The sequence below is a fragment of the Mytilus galloprovincialis genome, chromosome 2 (genome assembly GCF_965363235.1).
Source record: "Mytilus galloprovincialis chromosome 2, xbMytGall1.hap1.1, whole genome shotgun sequence".
NCBI lineage: Eukaryota > Metazoa > Mollusca > Bivalvia > Mytilida > Mytilidae > Mytilus > Mytilus galloprovincialis.
Window position 1 is genome coordinate 13849387 of NC_134839.1, and position 20520 is coordinate 13869906.

The window sequence follows — 20520 nt, forward strand, 5'->3', positions numbered from 1 at the left end:
AAAGGTTTAACTCATCAGATGGACAAAAATACAAGTAGACGTGGCCCGGTAAGTCGAAAGTCATGTACCGGATTTGAGTACTTCGCATATATGATGAAAGTATCATGAACTGATTTAAAAGTAAAAAGATCCTACCTACCAACTGGAGGAAAAGTTGAACATGACTTCAGGTCACTTGTGTGGGTTTTTTTTTTTAGCCTCCGTAACTCAGTTCTGGTCACAGTACTCATTTGACTGACTTAGTGCTCCCCCCTGGCTTACAAATGCTGCACTATTTCATTTTTAAGATGGTTGTTTCTTAGACTTCCAAGTCATTATTTGTAAGCCAGAGTTAAAATTGGCTCTTTGGTTTTAGACTACAAAATGTCTAAGTTATTTCCTAAAGGGTCCAATATTACTAAGTTCACTGTGGCAGCCATCTTGGTTGGCAGTCTGGATCATTGGACTCAATACTGAAACAGGACCACCCAAGGACCATTGCTGCTAAGTATGGTTCCATTTTGCTAAGTTGTTTCAGACAATGAAATATGTAATGCCGGCGTCCTGCATCAGCGTATAGCTCCAACGAAGGAAAAAAACGTCCCTCGACCGTATTAGAGACGCGTCCCGGTCTTATCTTGGACGTTCTATTATAGGGTGTTTGTTAAACACACCCGGCCGCATACGTTTTAGGTATGTACAGTCGAACGATCTTGAAGCGTATACAACGTGCCCTAAACGTGTCTCAAACTTATCTGTAGCGTTTTCAACGCGCTTGTAGCGTATGTATAACGTGCGTGTAGGTACATGCTAGACACACGCTTGAGCTTGATGAAAATTTTTATGCAGCATAAAAATTTTCTGGAGTTGTAGCGTTCACCAAGCGTATACCTTTTTATTTCGACGTACTTCAAACTTATGCAACGCACGTTTAACAATTGCTTAGCGTTCCTCTGGCTTGAAACTAACGTAAACCGACTTTGTCAATGTTCTCTGTATGTTTGGTGCACGCCGGTCTATACGCCAATGTGTGACGCCTGCATAACAAACACCCAATAATTAAACGTCCCAGACACGTCTAAAGCACGAATAATCGTCCAGGATACGACCGGGACGTGTCTCAGATACGTTCAAGAGACTTTTTTCCTTCGTAGCGTGCATTCCATCTACGTTAGACAAACGCCAGGAATATGTCAACGCCCGATAAACGCTTAGGTTGTACGCTTCACGTACGTCCAATTGCAATACACGCTTAAAGATCGTTGTGCACACGATCCAGATATGATTGACAGGTTGAATGCATCCAAAATTACTAGCCTATTGGCAGAGTACATGATTTCTACCACGCCCGGCGTACGTCGGAGTTATACACTTATGTGTGACACCGGTATTAAACTAAGTCTGATTGTGACTGTTATTTTGTTCGCATGTTGAGGATGTTAGAAATAATTTTGGAAGTGGACCACCTATAACTAAGGACCATTCAACCAAAGTTTCGTCCTAATTGGCCCACTGGTTCCAGACAAGAAGATCTTATGTGAGTTTTCCATAGGATCCTATGTTTAGCTAAGTTCAAATGTGGCGGACATCTTGGTCGGAGACATAGTTTTCGGAGGGGAACCACCCAAGCACAGGCACTTGTCTCAGAAAAAAAAATCATATATACCTTAATACAACACAATATAATTAACTAATTTTTTTGAAAAATGTCACCCGGTCGCCAAATTCCGTTTTATTTCTATTTCTCGATTGCCAAACCTACTTAAATTATTATGCCGTTGGTCTTAATTGATTTATCTAAACAATGGTGTGTTCGGGGGATGAGGGGGTGTGTGAAATAAGTTATAAACAATAACGGGGATTCAGTTTTGGAAAAGTTAGGTCGAAAGCCAGGTAGAACGTCTAGTGCCTGTGGTTAGTCTGTATTATATCTTGTTGTATATGTCGGACTATCGGACCGTCGGACTATAGAACTGTCGGACTATTAAACTGTCGGACTTTAGAACTGTCGGACTATTAAACCGTCGGACTAAACAACTGTCGGACTGTCGAACGGACCCCAGCACCGGGCGTGCTTACCACGATTACATTACGTTCAAACCGCGATCTTACTACGCTCTCAGCAATAACGTCAACATCATGTTCCATATCAATACAGTATCATTCCTTCAGATCTATTTCTGATTAATACGTAGATTTCTCGAAAAAAAATATAGTCATGCCACCAAAATCTACTAGAACGCGTGGGCGTGGTGTTAGGGTTGATGTAGAGGCAGATGGAGTTCTGATAGTAACGAGTCTTGATCAAGTAGAGATGTCGGACCGACCAATCCGACCTAAATTACAACCTATTGCTGGTCCATGAAGCTGAAACGACGATATTTTAGTGAACGATAGCAGATATGAAACAGATGTGTCAATAGATATAGGAAGATGTTGTATGAGTGCCAATGAGACAACTCTCAATCCAAGTAACAATCTTTAAAAATAACAATTATAGGCCAAGATACGGCCTTAACACGGAGCCTTGGCTTGCACCGAACAGCAAGCTATAAAAGGCCCCACAAATTACTAGTGTAAAACAATTCAAACGGGAAAACCAACGGTCTAATCTATATGAAAACAAGAAGCATGGTTGAGCCGTTAGAGAAAATGGACAAGAAGTCCCAATTACATACAGACAAACAAAACCTGGAGAGAATTAATATATTTTATGGGAAAATGACAATGAGAATAGTGGTCGTAGTATGAACGTAGTCAGGTCGTAAGAAGAGCGTGATGAGGACGGCAAGGGCGTGCTAGAATCGTACTATGATCGTGAACAGCGTGGTATAGTCGTAGTGGAAGCGTAGTTTGGTCGCGGTAAGAACGTGATGATCGTAGTGAGGTCGTAATAACGTCGCAAAGAGATCGTAGCGCAGTTTCTCCGAATAGAATCACGCTTTTGCTACGCTCTCACTACGATGGTACAGCGACCTTTGCGATCTTACTACGATCTTAGTGCGCTCTCACTACGCTCCTACTACGACCTGATTTCGCCACGACCGCACCACGATTGTTTTGAACATGTTCAAAGTTTGCCACGCTCATCACGATCTTGAAGACCTCACCACGACCGTGATACGACCTCACTGCGATCTACACGATCGTACTACGATCATCAAAATTTGCATTTTTTTCACAGATCGTAGTGCGATCGTGGCCTAGTGGGACTGCAGGGGCGGATTTAGGCGGGGGCGTGGCGGGCGTGCGCCCCCCCTAAAATTTACAAAGCATGGGCTGACTTCAACATATTTAAGTATCAGAAGAGACCATTCAATCTTTTTTAACATTCAAAGTATATGAAACAGTCAGTTTAACAGAATAAACTTGATTATACTTATCAACAGACCTACACTTTATTAACGTTCTATAAATAATTTCAAAGGAAGATGTCAAACGCGGAGCTGCGTTTGATGACAATTATAATAGGTTTTTAGCAGTTAAAGTAAAAACAACTGTATTTGCGGTTTTTATAATCAATTTGTTTGATAATCGAAGTTCCAAAACATCCCTTACTCACTTTCACAATTTCATCATGACACGGTCAAGAAAACAGTCGGCAGGTGAGATTCTTTTATAATATCCGTAATGAAAGATAGAAATACTGTTTCAAGCGAAAGGTTAGTTTATTAATTTGTATCTCTGTGTCTATATTTATTTCTCACTTGCGACCTAAATATTTAGCCGAATTCTGTACCGTATTACTGCATGTATGCTTGGAATTCTAAGAAAATAAATATAACTGCGTAAATGCATCTCATTTTGATTTTAGTTGTTTGTGGCGAACACAGTAAAGTCTGGCACGACCTCCGAAAATCAAAAAAAGTAAAAAACAGATAGTATTAAAGGACAATTAAAAATCGCTGGTAAAAGTAGAACTTTTCGTTTGAAAAATATATTGGTCAGGTGAACAATTGTGATCTGTCTCGTCTCACTTTGAGTCCGTCTGTCCGCCCGTCTATCTGTAGATTGTTGTCATGTGTGGATTATGGCGGTTTCAGCTTGAAACTTTAATTCCTCGCTAATTTTAACACACAATAGTTCGAGATATCTACATTTCACCCCTTTAGAAGAATATTTCAATAATTTTCAGTGGCGGATCCAGGGGGGGGGGGGTTCCGGGGGTGCGCACCCCCCTTTATTTTTGCCGATCAATGCATTTGTATCGGGACATATGTTTTGCACCCCCCCCTGCACCCCCCCCCACCCCTTTGCCCTGGGTTAGCACCCCCCCCTTTCGAAAATTCCTGCATCCGCCTCTGATTTTACCTAAAAAAAGCTCCAAAATTTTTTCGCCTCGCTCCGCTCGGCGAAAATAAATAATTTGCGCCCCCCTAACTGGAAATCCTGGATCCGCCCCTGGACTGAGGTATTAGATCGTGTTATTTTTGCGTTATTATTTGTTTTAGGTTTGTGCTTTTTAGATGAGAAAACTATAATATAATGCCGATGATCATCGGAGATCCTGAGGATGACCATGGAATAGAAACAATTACATGGTCCCTCTAGTCGCACGTCATCAGGGACCATGAGGGCAATCATGGAATAGTAACATGGCCACTCTGCCGGGTCACTCGTCCTTTATTAAGAACTTATTACTACCTGTTGTGTTTATCATTGCAATTAAGTTTGTCCTCGTCCTAAGCATGGATGACATATTTGATCATATTTGACAATGGACGCATATATTTTGTACACCAAATTATTTAGTAAGTTGCATTTTGTTGTTGTAACACTAACAGAGGTTCTTGTCAGAAGTTACAAGCACTTGTCTCAGTTCCCCTCCCCCACCCCCACCCACCCCATATATACCTTAATAGGGCCTTAATATAACACAGGGAAAAAATATTCTGAGACAAATGCCTGTGTCAGAAGTGTATATTTCAAATTGGCGCTAAAATATGAAGGTTAATTTCTAGGACGTGAACAGACAATATTTTCTTAAATACAAGTTGACTGTCACATCACAGGCACTCGTGAGGGCCCTCATGGGGTTTTTGATTATGTGATTACTTGGCCGTTTTTTTTAATGATTATTTGATTATTAAGCCAAATATTTCATGATTATTTGATTACCTAGGACTGTATTTTTAGTTTATGATTATTTGATTACTAAAGATAAGCAAATATTTAATGATTATGTGATTATATTGGCAAAAAAAATGGTGATTATGTGATTACTAGGACCCCCCCCCCCCCATGAGGGGCCTCACTCGTCTCAGAAAAAAAATAATCCTATATACCTTTGTATAGGTATACAGGGGGAGGGGGGGGGGGAATCTGAGACGAGTGCCTGTGAGTCACATATGCTCTCAAGGCAAGATCTTTAAACCGACACACAGAATAAAAATACGATAATATACAATGTAAAGGTTAGTCACAGTTTTCATTAATACGTACCAAATGTAGATATTTATTAGAGAGTTCAAGTGCACTATTAGTAAATCCTTTGAAAGCTCTTGCCTACAAAGCCTTAGGCATATATGAGATGCACATATTTAAATGTGTTTATGGGGGTTTACAGAACAGAAAATAAAGGGAAAGACATTCAATTGAATGTTATATATGCTTGTTTTCTTTATAGATACATTTTTTAAAAAGTTTTAAAGAGTTTCCTACAAGGTGACCTATCCCCCTTTGGACAGTCAAGGACTGGTCTATTGTTCTAAAAAAACAGAATACAGAAAAAAGACATTATCTATGTATATTTTTACTTGAGAACATGTTTGAATGTACAAAACAAATGTCAATTGTGTCCCTTAAAATTCATTTCATGATTAGTAAAAGTATAATTGAATTTAATTTTTACTTGTTTTAAAACATGCACATGATTTTACAAATGATTTTACTCTTGTAGATTGTCCAGATGGCTGGGTAACAGATCAACCAAACAAAAGATGTTATAATTTCATTTTTTATCCAAAATTACCATATGTGTTGGCGGCCAAATCATGTGCTGTAAGTTTCCTTGCATTTTATTGATAAACATACAATGTACCTTTTTATGCCCTTTTATTTTATTGTCAATATATCAATTTACTGCTGCATTCCTATGTCTGTCTGTCTGTAAAATGTCTGGACAGTATCAAACATAGTGAGATGTGGTATGATTGCCATTGAGACAGCTGTCCACCATATATACCAAAAGTACAAATGACTTGTGGATGTATAACTTGTGCCTCCATGGAGAATGATTTTTACATACTTGATTCACATGGGATATTTCATTTTGAAAATAAGCAACCTTTAATGAACAGGCCCATAGCCAGGAATTTCCAAGTAAGGGTTCATTGGACTCATGAACTCGACTTTAACAGTCACAATTTGAACAAAATGTTGACTTTAACAGTGCTTATTTGATTTCAAGGGGAGGTTCGTCCGAATGAATACGGGTATGATGAATAAAGTATGTACCTTAAATAGAACACTTAGACTTTTGAAATTTTGGTCAGATATACATCAAAGTATGCTCTTTAAAAATTGCAAATAAATGGTTTTATTCTTATATGATAAATATGGGTTGATTTTTGGTTGAATCATGTAGTATCAATTTTTCTGTGGAAAGAATAATATGGTTGACTGTCTGTATAATCTGAATATCAACTAAGTTTTCTGTATAACATTGTCCCATTTTACCTCATAGCAACATAATTATATCTTTGCAACTAAAGCAAATTGTAATTAATTTAATTATTTAAATTTGAAATAATATGGATTTTACAGGTTATATGAGAGACTCATATTGTGAAATTACTAAAGAAAACTATTAGAAATTATTTTTCCCCCTAAGCAACAGTTTTCTGTATATAGCAACCAACAGACAGACTATGAAATGTTGCTAGGAAAGTGCCCTCAAATTTTGTCAGGTCCTTATAAAATTTAGATGAAAATTTTCATTATTAAAAGCCTATGATATAAAACTTGAAAAATTTGAATTTAGGAAGTGGAACTTCTAGAAATAATTTACTCTGAGGCTTTATAAATTAAATAGGGTATTCAGTGTCTTATGGAACTCACAGGAAATTACAGTGCTAGGAGGCACCATAACATTTTCCCCTTTATGTAGGTTATGTGAGGATTCCTTCTAATTACTTAAGTTTTCCTCCTTTTATGTTTTAGGAAGAACAAATGAAGCCATTGATTACATAAATGTCATCTATCTGACATTGCACTAGTATGTCTCATAGACTTTGTTACTTATAAGATGTTGTTTTGACATTAAATGTATGAAATATTTCATTTAAAATTTTGTTTCTTTTGTAAATTAATAGATATATATTTATATTTTTTAGGAATCATTCTCCAGTTTAGTCAGTGTAACAACAAGTGTGGAACATAGTTTTATAAATGAGTATCTCCTTGCACATGATTCAAATAGGTAAGGTGCATTCCATACTAATTCCAATTGATAATTTTCTCATTGCAATGAAAGATTTGGGTATGCCATTTATTTGTTTTGAATTGTCTTCAGATTTTGACTAATTTGCGGACAATATACAATTTTAAGTGTAGGCAAATTAAAAAGTATACCATATATGTAACACTCAGAAACGTGTCCTTCCCCCCAAACGTGTCCGATTCCCCCAAACATGTCTAGTTGGAAACTGCGCCAAAACGTGTCATTTGTATAAACGCCCAAACGTGTCCATTTCTCAACTAGCCCCCAAACGTGTCCAATCCCCCAAACGTGTCCATATCAAGCGTTATTTGGTTATTGCTATTTCATTAACGTATACTAATTTTACCATTTCATTAAAAATATACATAAGCACGTTAAGTATTTTTTCAAAACGGAAGAATTAAACTGGCTTAAAGTAGGGGCGTCATTTCGGCTATTTCGTTTGTAAATTGTAAGCAAACATGTTGAGTTAAACAGTACAGTTAACGGATCAAAGGGTCCCTTTCTCTGCGCGTTAAAACTTTAATGTTCTCTCTAATTATGCATGAAATACTGACAACTGGACAATTCGCAATCAACAGTCTAAAGTTAATTTATTCAGTAGAACTGAAAAAAAACATTAAAACTTGTATGTTTTCTCTAATTTGCATGAAATACTTGCAACTGGACAATACGCGATCATCAGTTTAAAGTTTAGTTGTAAGTTAATGTGTACAGTACAACTGTAAAAACATTAAAACTTGCAAAACTATTGTGCGCCCTAAATATGCATGAAGTACTTGCAACTGGACAATACGTAATCAACATTCTAAAGTTTATTTATACACTACAAAATAAATTTGCATTTAAAACCGGCGTTGATCACATAACAGTAATATTCATAAAAAAAAGAATCTATAAAACTTATGCATGAAATATTTGGCACTGGACGTTATCTTTCTTATCGTGTGTCTTTAGTGATGGTGGAAACCTAAAATTTATTAAAAACCAGGATAACAAGTTTATAATTTGATGGGCTTTTGAAATACACACAAACTATTGACAAAAGTAAAAAAAAATACTGTTAAAACCCCGCCATGCAATATTCGGATAAATATAAAAGGCATCATCGGAGTTTATAAGTACAAAATAATTATCAAAGTTAACGATTAATTCAACTCCAGAACTATGTGTATGTTCGTCCTAACGAATATGAAATACTTGCAACTGGACAATAAACAACTGCAGTCAAAGTTACTTAATAATAACAGATTAATTTTGCAATTATTATAATCATTAAAAACCTACATCGAACTAACTTAATCTGATAAATGACATCTTCATCACGTGTGTCTCCCATCATAGAATTGCCGTAAACGTTATCAGCGATTTTATTTAAGAGATACATGTAAAAGCGCTAAAAGACGTTTAACGTTTTGGCGTCAAATATTGGACACGTTTTGGCGAATAACAATTATCGGGCACGTTTGGGGGTTATGAAATCGGACACGTTTGGGAAATATTGTACATTCCGGACACGTTTAGGGAGAAAAGACATGTTTGGGAGAATCGGACATGTTTGGGGGGAAGTACACGTTTGGGAGTGTTACATATATACTGTGGATCCAATTCTTTTATTTTTCGTGGGTACAAACTTTCTTGGATTGAAGAAAACTTGATATTAAATTTAGTTGTTTTGGCAAAGTCTGCAAACATTTTGAAAATTTTTAATTTGTTGAACTTTTAAATTTGTGGTTCCCCTGTTCCCATGAAATCCATGAAAGTTGGTATCCAACGAATATTAATGAATCCACAGTATATAGATATAAAGTGCCTAGAAAATTAACCCGGTGATAACCTAAATTTGAGCAAATTTGAATTAGTAAAATTGATTTATAGACATAAATAAAAAAAAAATTAGAATGGAAATGGGGAATGTGTCAAATTTAAGAGATAACAACCTCACCAAAGAGCAGAAAACAGCATTAGGCCACCAATGGGTCTTAAACGCAGCTAGAAAATCCAGCACCCATACGTCATATGTAAATATTATAATACTCTATTTAATTTTCTTTTGAAGGTATGAATGGTATACAAGTGGAAGAAAAGATCTTAATAATGGTTATGTTTGGGAAGGGGAAGGTGTTAAACTCAGCGATGTCAGTCCTGTTCTTAACTTCTGGATGACTGGGTACCAGTTTGTTCCACAGGAAAGACTGATATATAAATTTGATGCTACTCGTAAGTTCTTAATTAAAATTTTTAAGATAAAACTGAGAATGGTAATGGGGAATATGTCAAAGAAACAACAACTCGACCAAAGTGCAGACAACAGCCGAAAACCACCAATGGGTCTTCAATGCAGCGAGAAACTCCCGCACCCAGAGACATGCTTCAGCCACGGGGGGGTAACTTCGATATTTTCTTGGTAAGGGTGTGCCATTTTTGCCTCAAAAAACGTACCCATTTTAATAAAACATTCACTGAAATTCAGTACCTATAGTTATATAAATATTTAAGAAAGAATGACCTATACTTATATACAATATTTAAATATGACCCATGCTTATATAAGCACTAACTCACCGGGGTTCATTTGGGAACTTATTTGAAAGCACTTTGTTTGAAAGGTGAACTTTCAAATGAATTGATTTAATTTAATATAATAATTGACCATTAATAATGTATGATTCTCAATAGTATATTTATATATGATATGTAGATCATACCCCGAATCAATATATAGTTATCAAACGTAAATGCATTTTAATATAGGATGTCATTAAAAAGGAGGGTCATTTTTATATAAAATCTCGCAAAATTATGACCCATATTTTTGGCACATCCCCGTATACCCAATAATAGGAAGTTGACCCCCCGTGGCTTCAGCTGGCCCCTAAAAAAAATGTATGTATGCTAGTTCAGTGAAGTTATACTTAACTCCAAAATATACACAAGAAGATGACTACTCTGTTTTTAGGGTTTGATCATATGGTTATATATAAAGGCAACAGTAGTATACCGCTGTTCAAAACTCATAAATCCATGGACAAAAAACAAAATCGGGGTAACAAACCAAAACCGAGCGAAACGCATTAAATATAAGAGAACAACGACACAACACCGAAACGCAACACGCACAGAAACTGACCAATCATCAGACAAAACACCACGAGAATAACAAATATAACATGAAAACCAAATACAAGAATTTGGGATAGACAAGTACCGTGCCACGTCTTATCTCAATATCTCAAAAACAAGAGAAAACACAAACGACTCAACGTTAAAATACAACACACAGAGAAACGAACAATAATATAACAATGACCATCTTCCTGACTTGGTACAGGACACTTTTAAAGGGGAATAAAAGTGGTGGGTTGAACCTGGTTTTATGGCATGCCAAACCTCGCACTTTAATGGCAAAGTTAAATATAACATTGAAATGACAACATAATATTACAGGACTACAATACAAATAAATAGGAGAACATATTAGACAAAGAAAAACATGATTAATAGATAACAAAAAGCATCAGGTTTAAAATTCAATACGCCAAAAACGCGCCTTGTCCACACAAGACTCACCAGTGACGCCCAGATATAAAAGATCGAAAGTGAAAAAAGTACAAAGTTGTACAGCACTGAAGATCAAAAATTGAAAAGGTCTCGCCAAATACGGCATTGTTTTTATGCCCGGGACAAGAACATTCTTATTATATAGAACAACTCATGCTATTGCAAACAGTAAATTTCATCAAATGAATATGAAAGAGATATACACAAAGAAACTGAAGCATCAAACATTACAGAAAACTAAACCTGAGTATATGAGTGACAATCAGACTGATACACCAATGTTTTAGACTATCAACCTCATAGGGGGATTCAGGGGGGAAATTTTGTTGATTTTGTAGGGAATTGTTGAAGAATGACTGGAGTGGGCCCCCTCTTAGGTCAATCAGTGGGCCTACCATATAAAAAGTTCTGGATCTGCCAATGACTCTATTTTTTGAGAAGTAGAATTTATTGATTGATTGGTGTTCAGTGCAACTTTCTAGCACAATTTGCTATTTTCTGGCAGCTATTTTTTATTGACCTTTTCAGCTTTTGCAGGAAAACTTGAAGTCATAGTTTATTAAGATTTGAGTCAAATGCACTTAGCACTTTTGAGGTTTTGACCTTACAACCTCTGTACTGATAAGCTAGTGATACAGTAGATGAACTTCTTAGATAAATTGAACTCAGAGATGCCCATGAGAAGTTTGAATAAATTTACTGAAAATATATTAAACATTCTATTATTCCTAATTATTATTATTTGATATGATTGTCACAGGTATTAATATCAATGATTAAATATTTTATACCCTAACCAAATTTCATTTATTTATTTTGTGTCAGATTCTTTATGATGAGAAATTCAAAGTAGACCCTGAAGCTACATACTGTGGATTCATTAATATTCTTTGTATACCATTTTTCATGGATTTCGTGGGTACAATGGAACCACAATATTAAATGAACTACAAATTACTAATTTCCCAAAACCATTATGCAGATTTTGCCAAAACCATGAAATTAATTACATGTATCAATGAAAATGCAAGTTTTGCTTAATCCATGAAAATTGGTACCCACGAAAATAAATTAATCCACAGTAGTACATAATCATGAACTTATAAACTTTCATGATTATGTGCAAAACAATGCACTCTGATAATGTATGAGTTTTTCTGAAATCCGGTTATAACTACCACAGAATCCAGAGTTCCAAAATCTTACGATACTTAATCCATACAGATGATTTGTCTTTTAGAAAATGGTTACAGATGGTATATAGGTCAAGACACTATTAAAAGAGCTTACATCTGTGAAATAGGCCAGGAAGAGGCTTACAGGGTTCTTATACAGAGGAGAGATTTCAGTAAGTTTATTTTAAAAGTATTTAAATGTGGTGTTTTCATTTTTCTATTTTTGCAATACATATATATACAAACAATAAAAAAATGTCTAGTAAAATGTATCACAATATTTTAAAACTGCAAAAAATAGTCCCTGCAAGTTAGCTGCAACAAACATAAAAGTGAAATTTGGGTGCTAGAAATTAGTAACCCTGTTACACATACCTTTATTTTGTGATATTATGGAATATTTAGACAATTATCTATCTTTTTTTATATTTAATATAAAACTTTAATTTTTCACAGCAAAAGACATTTTTTAGCCCTTGATATAATGAAAGCATATTTTTTACTAAATAATATTGAAGTTGTTTAGATTACTTGTGTACAATTAAAAAAGCTTTAAGATTGGTAACATTAATGAACAATTGTGTACTACTCACAAGACAAGTCTTAAATTTCATTTACAAAAACTATTATCATTTTGTCTTATCAAAACGGTTGAATACATTTTTTTTTTAATAAGACTACATTTAACCAGCTTTGAACTGTTAGTCACAGCTACGATCTTATCTTTATTTGCAATTGAATCAGTCATAACAAATATTTTTACTTGTAGCTTTTGGAACACCATACCTTAATCTTGATGAAACAGCAAATGGTCCAATTTTTGACTCTGATGGTGTGCCAGAAAATATTTGGTTTCTAAAATCAACGAGGTCGCTATATTTAGAATGTTTAGCTATAGGTTATCCACAGCCTACCTACAAATGGCTTAGAGGCCCAACATTTGAACAAATTTCTGAAGAGGTACATGAAATAACACAATTATGTCCGTTCTCAAATGTTATCACAAATTGTTAAATCTTAAAACTGTTATTTGGCTTGATCTGATGTGATCTTTTTGATAAAGAAAAATAAAGTTTTTTATGGAACTACCTCAAACACATTCCTGATGGTTGGAAATTCAGAATGCTCCAAATTTAAAAAGTGTTATTTTTATAACACTTTAAAAATAGATTTTCAGGAATTAATTCAACTGCTATCTCTTGAGAGATTTTTTCCTGCATAACATCATACATAAAATTGTCATATAAGCATACATAACATTGTAATAAAGGCATACATTACATTGTAATAACAGCACACAGCACATTGTAATAAGAGCATACATTACATTTTCATAAAAAAAATAACATTGTAAAAACAGCATACATTACATTGTCACAAAAGCACATGTTACAATGTCATATATGCATAAAAAACATTATAATAAGAGCACAAATTACATTGTAATAAGAGCATACATTACTATAGTATTAATGAATGGGTGTTTTTATAATGGCCCTGTTATATGTCCAAGGTCTGTAATAATGGTCGAGGAAGTCTGTAATGGCCCGAGGCAACGCCGAGGGCTATTACAGACATCCGAGGCCATTATTACTGACCGAGGACATATAACAGGGCCATTATAAAAACACCCATTTCTTAATACATTTATTAACCAACTGAACAAAAGTGTACTTAGTATGTGTTGCTGCTAACTTGATGTACTGTCTTACTCTTTTAATGACAGTTTAGTTTGAACAAAATAATTTGTACTTCACCATTATAAAGCTTTAAATATACCAAATATCCAAGATATTAAGTTGAAAGAGATATGTGTTAAAAAACAGGATGAACAGTGATCCCTTTATATGGTTCTTTAATGTTGGTTGCTGGTTACTAAATTAAATAAAATACAAAAAGGTATTATACTCTTTAAAACTTAGTTTTATTAACTTTATTAAAAACCCTAACAGGGCTTAATACAGACAAACTGGGCATTAATATAGGGCCATTACAGAAAAACAGGGCCATTACAGAAAAAACAGGGCCATTACAGAAAAACAGGGCCATTACAGAAAAAACAGGGCCATTACAGAAAAACAGGGCCATTACAGAAAAAAACAGGGCCATTACAGAAAAACAGGGCCATTACAGAAAATATGTAATTTTTAATAAACAGTCACTTTTGGCAATAATGCACTTAGTTGGTTAATAAAATGCCATAAAAGCATAAATAACATTGTAATAACAGCATACATTACATTGTCACAAAAGCACATGTTACAGTGTCAAATAAGCATAAGAAACATTATAATAAGAGCACACATTACATTGTAATAACAGCAAGTATTACACTGTCATAACAGAATACATTACATTGAAATAACAGAATACATTACATTGTAATAACAGCATACATTACCTTGTAATAACAGCACACATTGCATTGTAATAACAGAATACATTACATTGTAATAAAAGCAAACATCACATTGTAATAACAGCATACATTACATTTTGATAACAACATGCATTACATTTTGATAACAACATGCATTACATTGCAACAACAGCATACATTACATTGTAATAACAGCATACATTACTATACAATTATAGGCTTTGTATGTGGTTGATACCAGGATATATTGACTGAGGACGAAGTCTGAGGTTGATATACTTCTTTGGGTTGATATATCCTGTATTGACCTCATACAAAGGCTATAATTGTTATATTATTATTTTCTGACCATATTTGTATCAAAATTGTCATTGTAATATAATAGATCATTTGATTTTGTTGGAATTTTAGAGATATCAACAATATATATAAGTTGTTAATTAATGGTGGTTTTTTTTCTTCTTCAAATTATTGATCATACATATACACTTTTTAAAAACCTTATCAAGTCTTAACCTTAACAATATCATGAAATTCATTACATGACGTCACAAAGTATATCGGTATTTAGATATACTAAAAATAACTCTGCAATATGCTTTTTGCTATCTGCCATTTTCTATCTACCTTGGGAAATATAGTTTAACATGTGACTATCCCTGAATGAATAAAATAAGTTAAAATATACGAATTAATCATATAATGTCGTAACAGTATACATTAAATTGTAATAAAAGCATACATTACTTTGTAATAACAGCATACATTACATTGTAATAACAGCATACATTATATTGTAATAACAGCATACATAACATTGTAATAACTGCATACATTACATTGTAATAACAGTATACATTACATTGTAATAGCAGCATACATTACATTGTAATAGCAGCATACATTACATTGTAATAGCAGCATACATTATATTGTAATAGCAGCATACATTATATTGTGATAACAGCATACATGTTTTTTTTGTGTACATTACATTGTAATAACAGCATACATTACATTGTAATATCACATTATGATAAACTACTTATCTTATGTTTCATAAAAGGTTAAAACAGCAACAGACAGTAGATACACACTTACTAATGGTAAACTGACAATACAAAACCCTGATGATAGAGACTCCAGATATTATAGATGTGAAGCAAGTAATCCACAAGGGAAAATCATCAGCAATTATGCACAGCTAGCTATGGGAAGTAAGTATACACAAATTACTGTCCTTTGGGGTGTATAGTCTGTTCTGTCACTTGCAGATCAAGTTCAAATTTTGTTCTGGTCTGATGATTTGGTGCAGAGATATGGTTCTTGGACTAAAGATATTGACTTGATATTTGTTATAACCACATGACAATTTATTGATCAAGTAAGCATTCTGTTCCAGTGCAATAAAATTTTAAGTGGTAGGGGACTATGTATTACCATTCAATACTTTCAGAATGCTTGTTCATTATGAAGATCATTTTGCTGGAGCCTTTTGTTTTATTTGATGATAAAATTATTGGATTCATGTATTTTAAAGATATGTGAATTAAAGACTAATTTCCGAATATAATTTCAGCCTTGGGAGAATTTCCAAACTACTCTGATGCCCCAGTCACAGCATATGCATATGAGGGAGCAGTTGTTCATTGTAGTAAAATTAATTTTGAACCATGTAAGTATGATGTTAAATTATAGATAATAAATGACTACATACACATATCTGTTAGATATTGCAAACGTTAGCATGATTCAATGAATTGTAAAGTTACTTTAGAGAAGGTGGCATTTCCATAGGACTGTGGATTCATTTATTTTAATGTGTATCAATTTTCGTCGATTGCTGAAAACTTTCATATTTGAAGATATTTGATTTTGTGGTTTTGCCAATCTTTGTATACAAAACCTATTGAAATTAAAAACCAATTGTTCAAAGAACAATTGAAGGTCTTTCAACCAATAAGGATCTATTTAGATATGAAAATATTAAAATTCAGTTGAAAATGTCAGTTCCTATGGCTTAATGATGTATAAATATGAATTTTAAGCAAAGGTCAAAATCTAGAACGTCCAATTAACCTATGAACTTGACCTCAATTTCAAGGTCATAGACTAAACATCTCAAATAAAAAGACACTAGTTCCTTAATATGTATGGTTCATGAGTAAAATCACTTTACGCATAATTCTTAATATAAGAGGGGCGAAAACTCCCTTTTATTGTTTACGCACCCTCGCAACCAAAATTTATAAGTTACGACATGTTGCAACTAACAATTTTGTAAAAAAAAATTGTCGATATCTTATAAGGTTAATGAAAAAAGGTGAAAATAAGCCAAAATCAAAATTAAGAATTTGACCTTGACCTTTGACCTTGACCTAATTTTCATTTTTTTGGACCAAGGATCTTAAATCAAAAGACCCTAGGTCTCTATCACTTATAGTTTACCAGTTAGAAATGCATATCACTGATATCATATATAAAAGGGGGGATAACTCTCATATGGAGTCTCCGGATAGCTTCCGTTGAAATGAAACAGAACATCCTAAGGATATAACGAGCAATTTGGAAAAATAAATTTGTCGGTTTCTTATACGGTTGCGAAGTAGTAGTGGCCACAAGAAAAACAGTGTTTGGGGAGATAACTCTTACAAGGTAAAGGTTTTTGTTACGCGGTGTCAGTTTCAGAAGCGCATTAACTGTTCGATATCATATACCAAATATCTAAGCGACATCTTGTGAAACAAAAAAACAGCGAAGGAAAAAAAAGTTGGCGGAAGAAAAAAAAAAAAAAAAATAATAATAATAATAATTAAAAACCAATTGTTCAGAGAACAATTGAAGGTCTTTCAACCAATAAGGATCTATTTAGATATGAAAATATTAAAATTCAGTTGAAAATGTCAGTTCCTATGGCTTAATGATGTATAACTATGAATTTTAAGCAAAGGTCAAAATCTAGAACGTCCAATTAACCTATGACCTTGACATCAATTTCAAGGTCATAGACTAAACATCTCAAATAAAAAGACACTAGTTCCTTAATATGTATGGTTCATGAGTAAAATCACTTTACGCATAATTCTTAATATAAGAGGGGCGAAAACTCCCTTTTATTGTTTACGCACCCTCGCAACCAAATTTGTAAGTTACGACATGTCACAACTAACAATTTAGTAAAAAAAAATTGTCGATATCTTATAAGGTTAATGAAAAAAGGTGAAAATAAGCCAAAATCAAAATTTAGAATTTGACCTTGACCTTTGACCTTGACCTAATTTTAATTTTTTGGACCAAGGATCTTAAATCAAAAGACCCTAGGTCTCTATCACTTATAGTTTACCAGTTAGAAATGCATATCACTGATATCATATATAAAAGGGGGGATAACTCTCATATGGAGTCTCCGGATAGCTTCGGTTGAAATGAAACAGATTATCCTAAGGATATAACGAGCAATTTGGAAAAATAAATTTGTCGGTTTCTTATACGGTTGCGAAGGAGTAGTGGCCACAAGAAAAACAGTGTTCGGGGAGATAACTCTTACAAGGTAAAGGTTTTTGTTACGCGGTGTCAGTTTCAGAAGCGCATTAACTGTTCGATATCATATACCAAATATCTAAGCGACATCTTGTGAAACAAAAAAACAGCGAAGGAAAAAAAAGTTGGCGGAAGAAAAAAAAAAAAAAAAATAATAATAATTAAAAACCAATTGTTCAGAGAACAATTGAAGGTCTTTCAACCAATAAGGATCTATTTAGATATGAAAATATTAAAATTCAGTTGAAAATGTCAGTTCCTATGGCTTAATGATGTATAAATATGAATTTTAAGCAAAGGTCAAAATCTAGAACGTCCAATTAACCTATGACCTTGACCTCAATTTCAGGGTCATAGACTAAACATCTCAAATAAAAAGACACTAGTTCCTTAATATGTATGGTTCATGAGTAAGATCACTTTACGCATAATTCTTAATGTAAGAGGGGCGAAAACTCCCTTTTATTGTTTACGCACCCTCGCAACCAAAATTTATAAGTTACGACATGTCGCAACTAACAATTTAGTAAAAAAAAATTGTCGATATCTTATAAGGTTAATGAAAAAAGGTGAAAAAAAGCCAAAATCAAAATTAAGAATTTGACCTTGACCTTTGACCTTGACCTAATTTTCATTTTTTTGGACCAAGGATCTTAAATCAAAAGACCCTAGGTCTCTATCACTTATAGTTTACCAGTTAGAAATGCATATCACTGATATCATATATAAAAGGGGGGATAACTCTCATATGGAGTCTCCGTATAGCTTCCGTTGAAATGAAACAGAACATCCTAAGGATATAACGAGCAATTTGGAAAAATAAATTTGTCGGTTTCTTATACGGTTGCGAAGTAGTAGTGGCCACAAGAAAAACAGTGTTTGGGGAGATAACTCTTACAAGGTAAAGGTTTTTGTTACGCGGTGTCAGTTTCAGAAGCGCATTAACTGTTTGATATCATATACCAAATATCTAAGCGACATCTTGTGAAACAAAAAAACAGCGAAGGAAAAAAAAGTTGGCGGAAGAAAAAAAAAAAAAAAAATAATAATAATAATAATAATTAAAAACCAATTGTTCAAAGAACAATTGAAGGTCTTTCAACCAATAAGGATCTATTTTGATATGAAAATATTAAGATTCAGTTGAAAATGTCAGTTGCTATGGCTTTATGATATGAAAATATGAATTTCGAGCAAAGGTCAAAATCTAGAACGTCCAATTAACCTATGACCTTGACCCCAATTTCAAGGTCATAAACCAAGGATCCCAAATCAAAAGACCCTAGGTCAGTAGTATGTATGGTTCATGAGTAATATCACTTTATGCATAATTCTAAAAATAAGAGGGGCAAAAACTCCCGTTTATGGTCTACGCACCCTTCCAATCAAAAATTTTAAGTTACGACATGTCGCAACTAACAATTTAGTAAAAAGAATTTGTCGAAATCTTATAAAGTTAACGAGAATCAGTGAAAATAAGCCAAAATCAAAATTTTTAATTTGACCTTGACCTTTGACCTTGACCTAATTTTCATTTTTTTGGACCAAGGATCTTAAATCAAAAGACCCTAGGTCTCTATCACTTATAGTTTACCAGTTAGAAATGCATATCACTGATATCATATATAAAAGGGGGGATAACTCTCATATGGAGTCTCCGGATAGCTTCGGTTGAAATGAAACAGAACATCCTAAGGATATAACGAGCAATTTGGAAAAATAAATTTGTCGGTTTCTTATACGGTTGCAAAGAAGTAGTGGCCACAAGAAAAACAGTGTTCGGGGAGATAACTCTTACAAGGTAAAGTTTTTTGTTACGCGGTGTCAGTTTCAGAAGCGTATTAACTGTTCGATATCATTTACCTTATATCTAAGCGACATCTTGTGAAACAAAAAAACAGCGGACGAAAAAAAAGTTGGCGGAAGAAAAAAAAAAAAAATTAAAAACCAATTGTTCAGAGAACAATTGAAGGTCTTTCAACCAAAAAGGATCTATTTTGATATGAAAATATTAAAATTCAGTTGAAAATGTCAGTTCCTATGGCTTTATGATGTAGAAATATGAATTTCGAGCAAAGGTCAAAATCTAGAACGTCCAATTAACCTATGACCTTGACCTCAATTTCAAGGTCATAGACTAAACATCTCAAATCAAAAGACACTAGTTCCTTAATATGTATGGATCATGAGTAATATCACTTTACGCATAATTGTAAATATAAGAGGGGCGAAAACTCCAATTAATTGTCTACGCACCCTTGCAACCAAAATTTATAAGTTACGACATGTCGCAACTAACAATTTAGTAAAAATAATTTGTCGATATCTTATAAGGTTAATGAAAATAAGTGAAAATAAGCCAAAATCAAAATTTAGAATTTGACCTTGACCTTTGACCTTGACCTACTTTTCATTTTTTTGGACCAAGGATCTTAAATCAAAAG

At 33.9% G+C, this 20520-nt stretch overlaps 1 protein-coding gene across 1 annotated transcript in view; it reads left to right on the forward strand.

The window, feature by feature from the left end:
* LOC143062956 (contactin-like) overlaps nucleotides 1-20520 on the forward strand; it is a 73936-nt gene that overhangs the window by 15831 nt on the left and 37585 nt on the right. The window contains exons 3-9 of the mRNA XM_076234814.1: nucleotides 5879-5979; nucleotides 7314-7399; nucleotides 9480-9640; nucleotides 12222-12329; nucleotides 12926-13116; nucleotides 15603-15753; nucleotides 16116-16211. Of these exons, the coding sequence (XP_076090929.1) occupies nucleotides 5879-5979; nucleotides 7314-7399; nucleotides 9480-9640; nucleotides 12222-12329; nucleotides 12926-13116; nucleotides 15603-15753; nucleotides 16116-16211 (894 nt within the window). The remainder of the gene's footprint in view (nucleotides 1-5878; nucleotides 5980-7313; nucleotides 7400-9479; nucleotides 9641-12221; nucleotides 12330-12925; nucleotides 13117-15602; nucleotides 15754-16115; nucleotides 16212-20520) is intronic.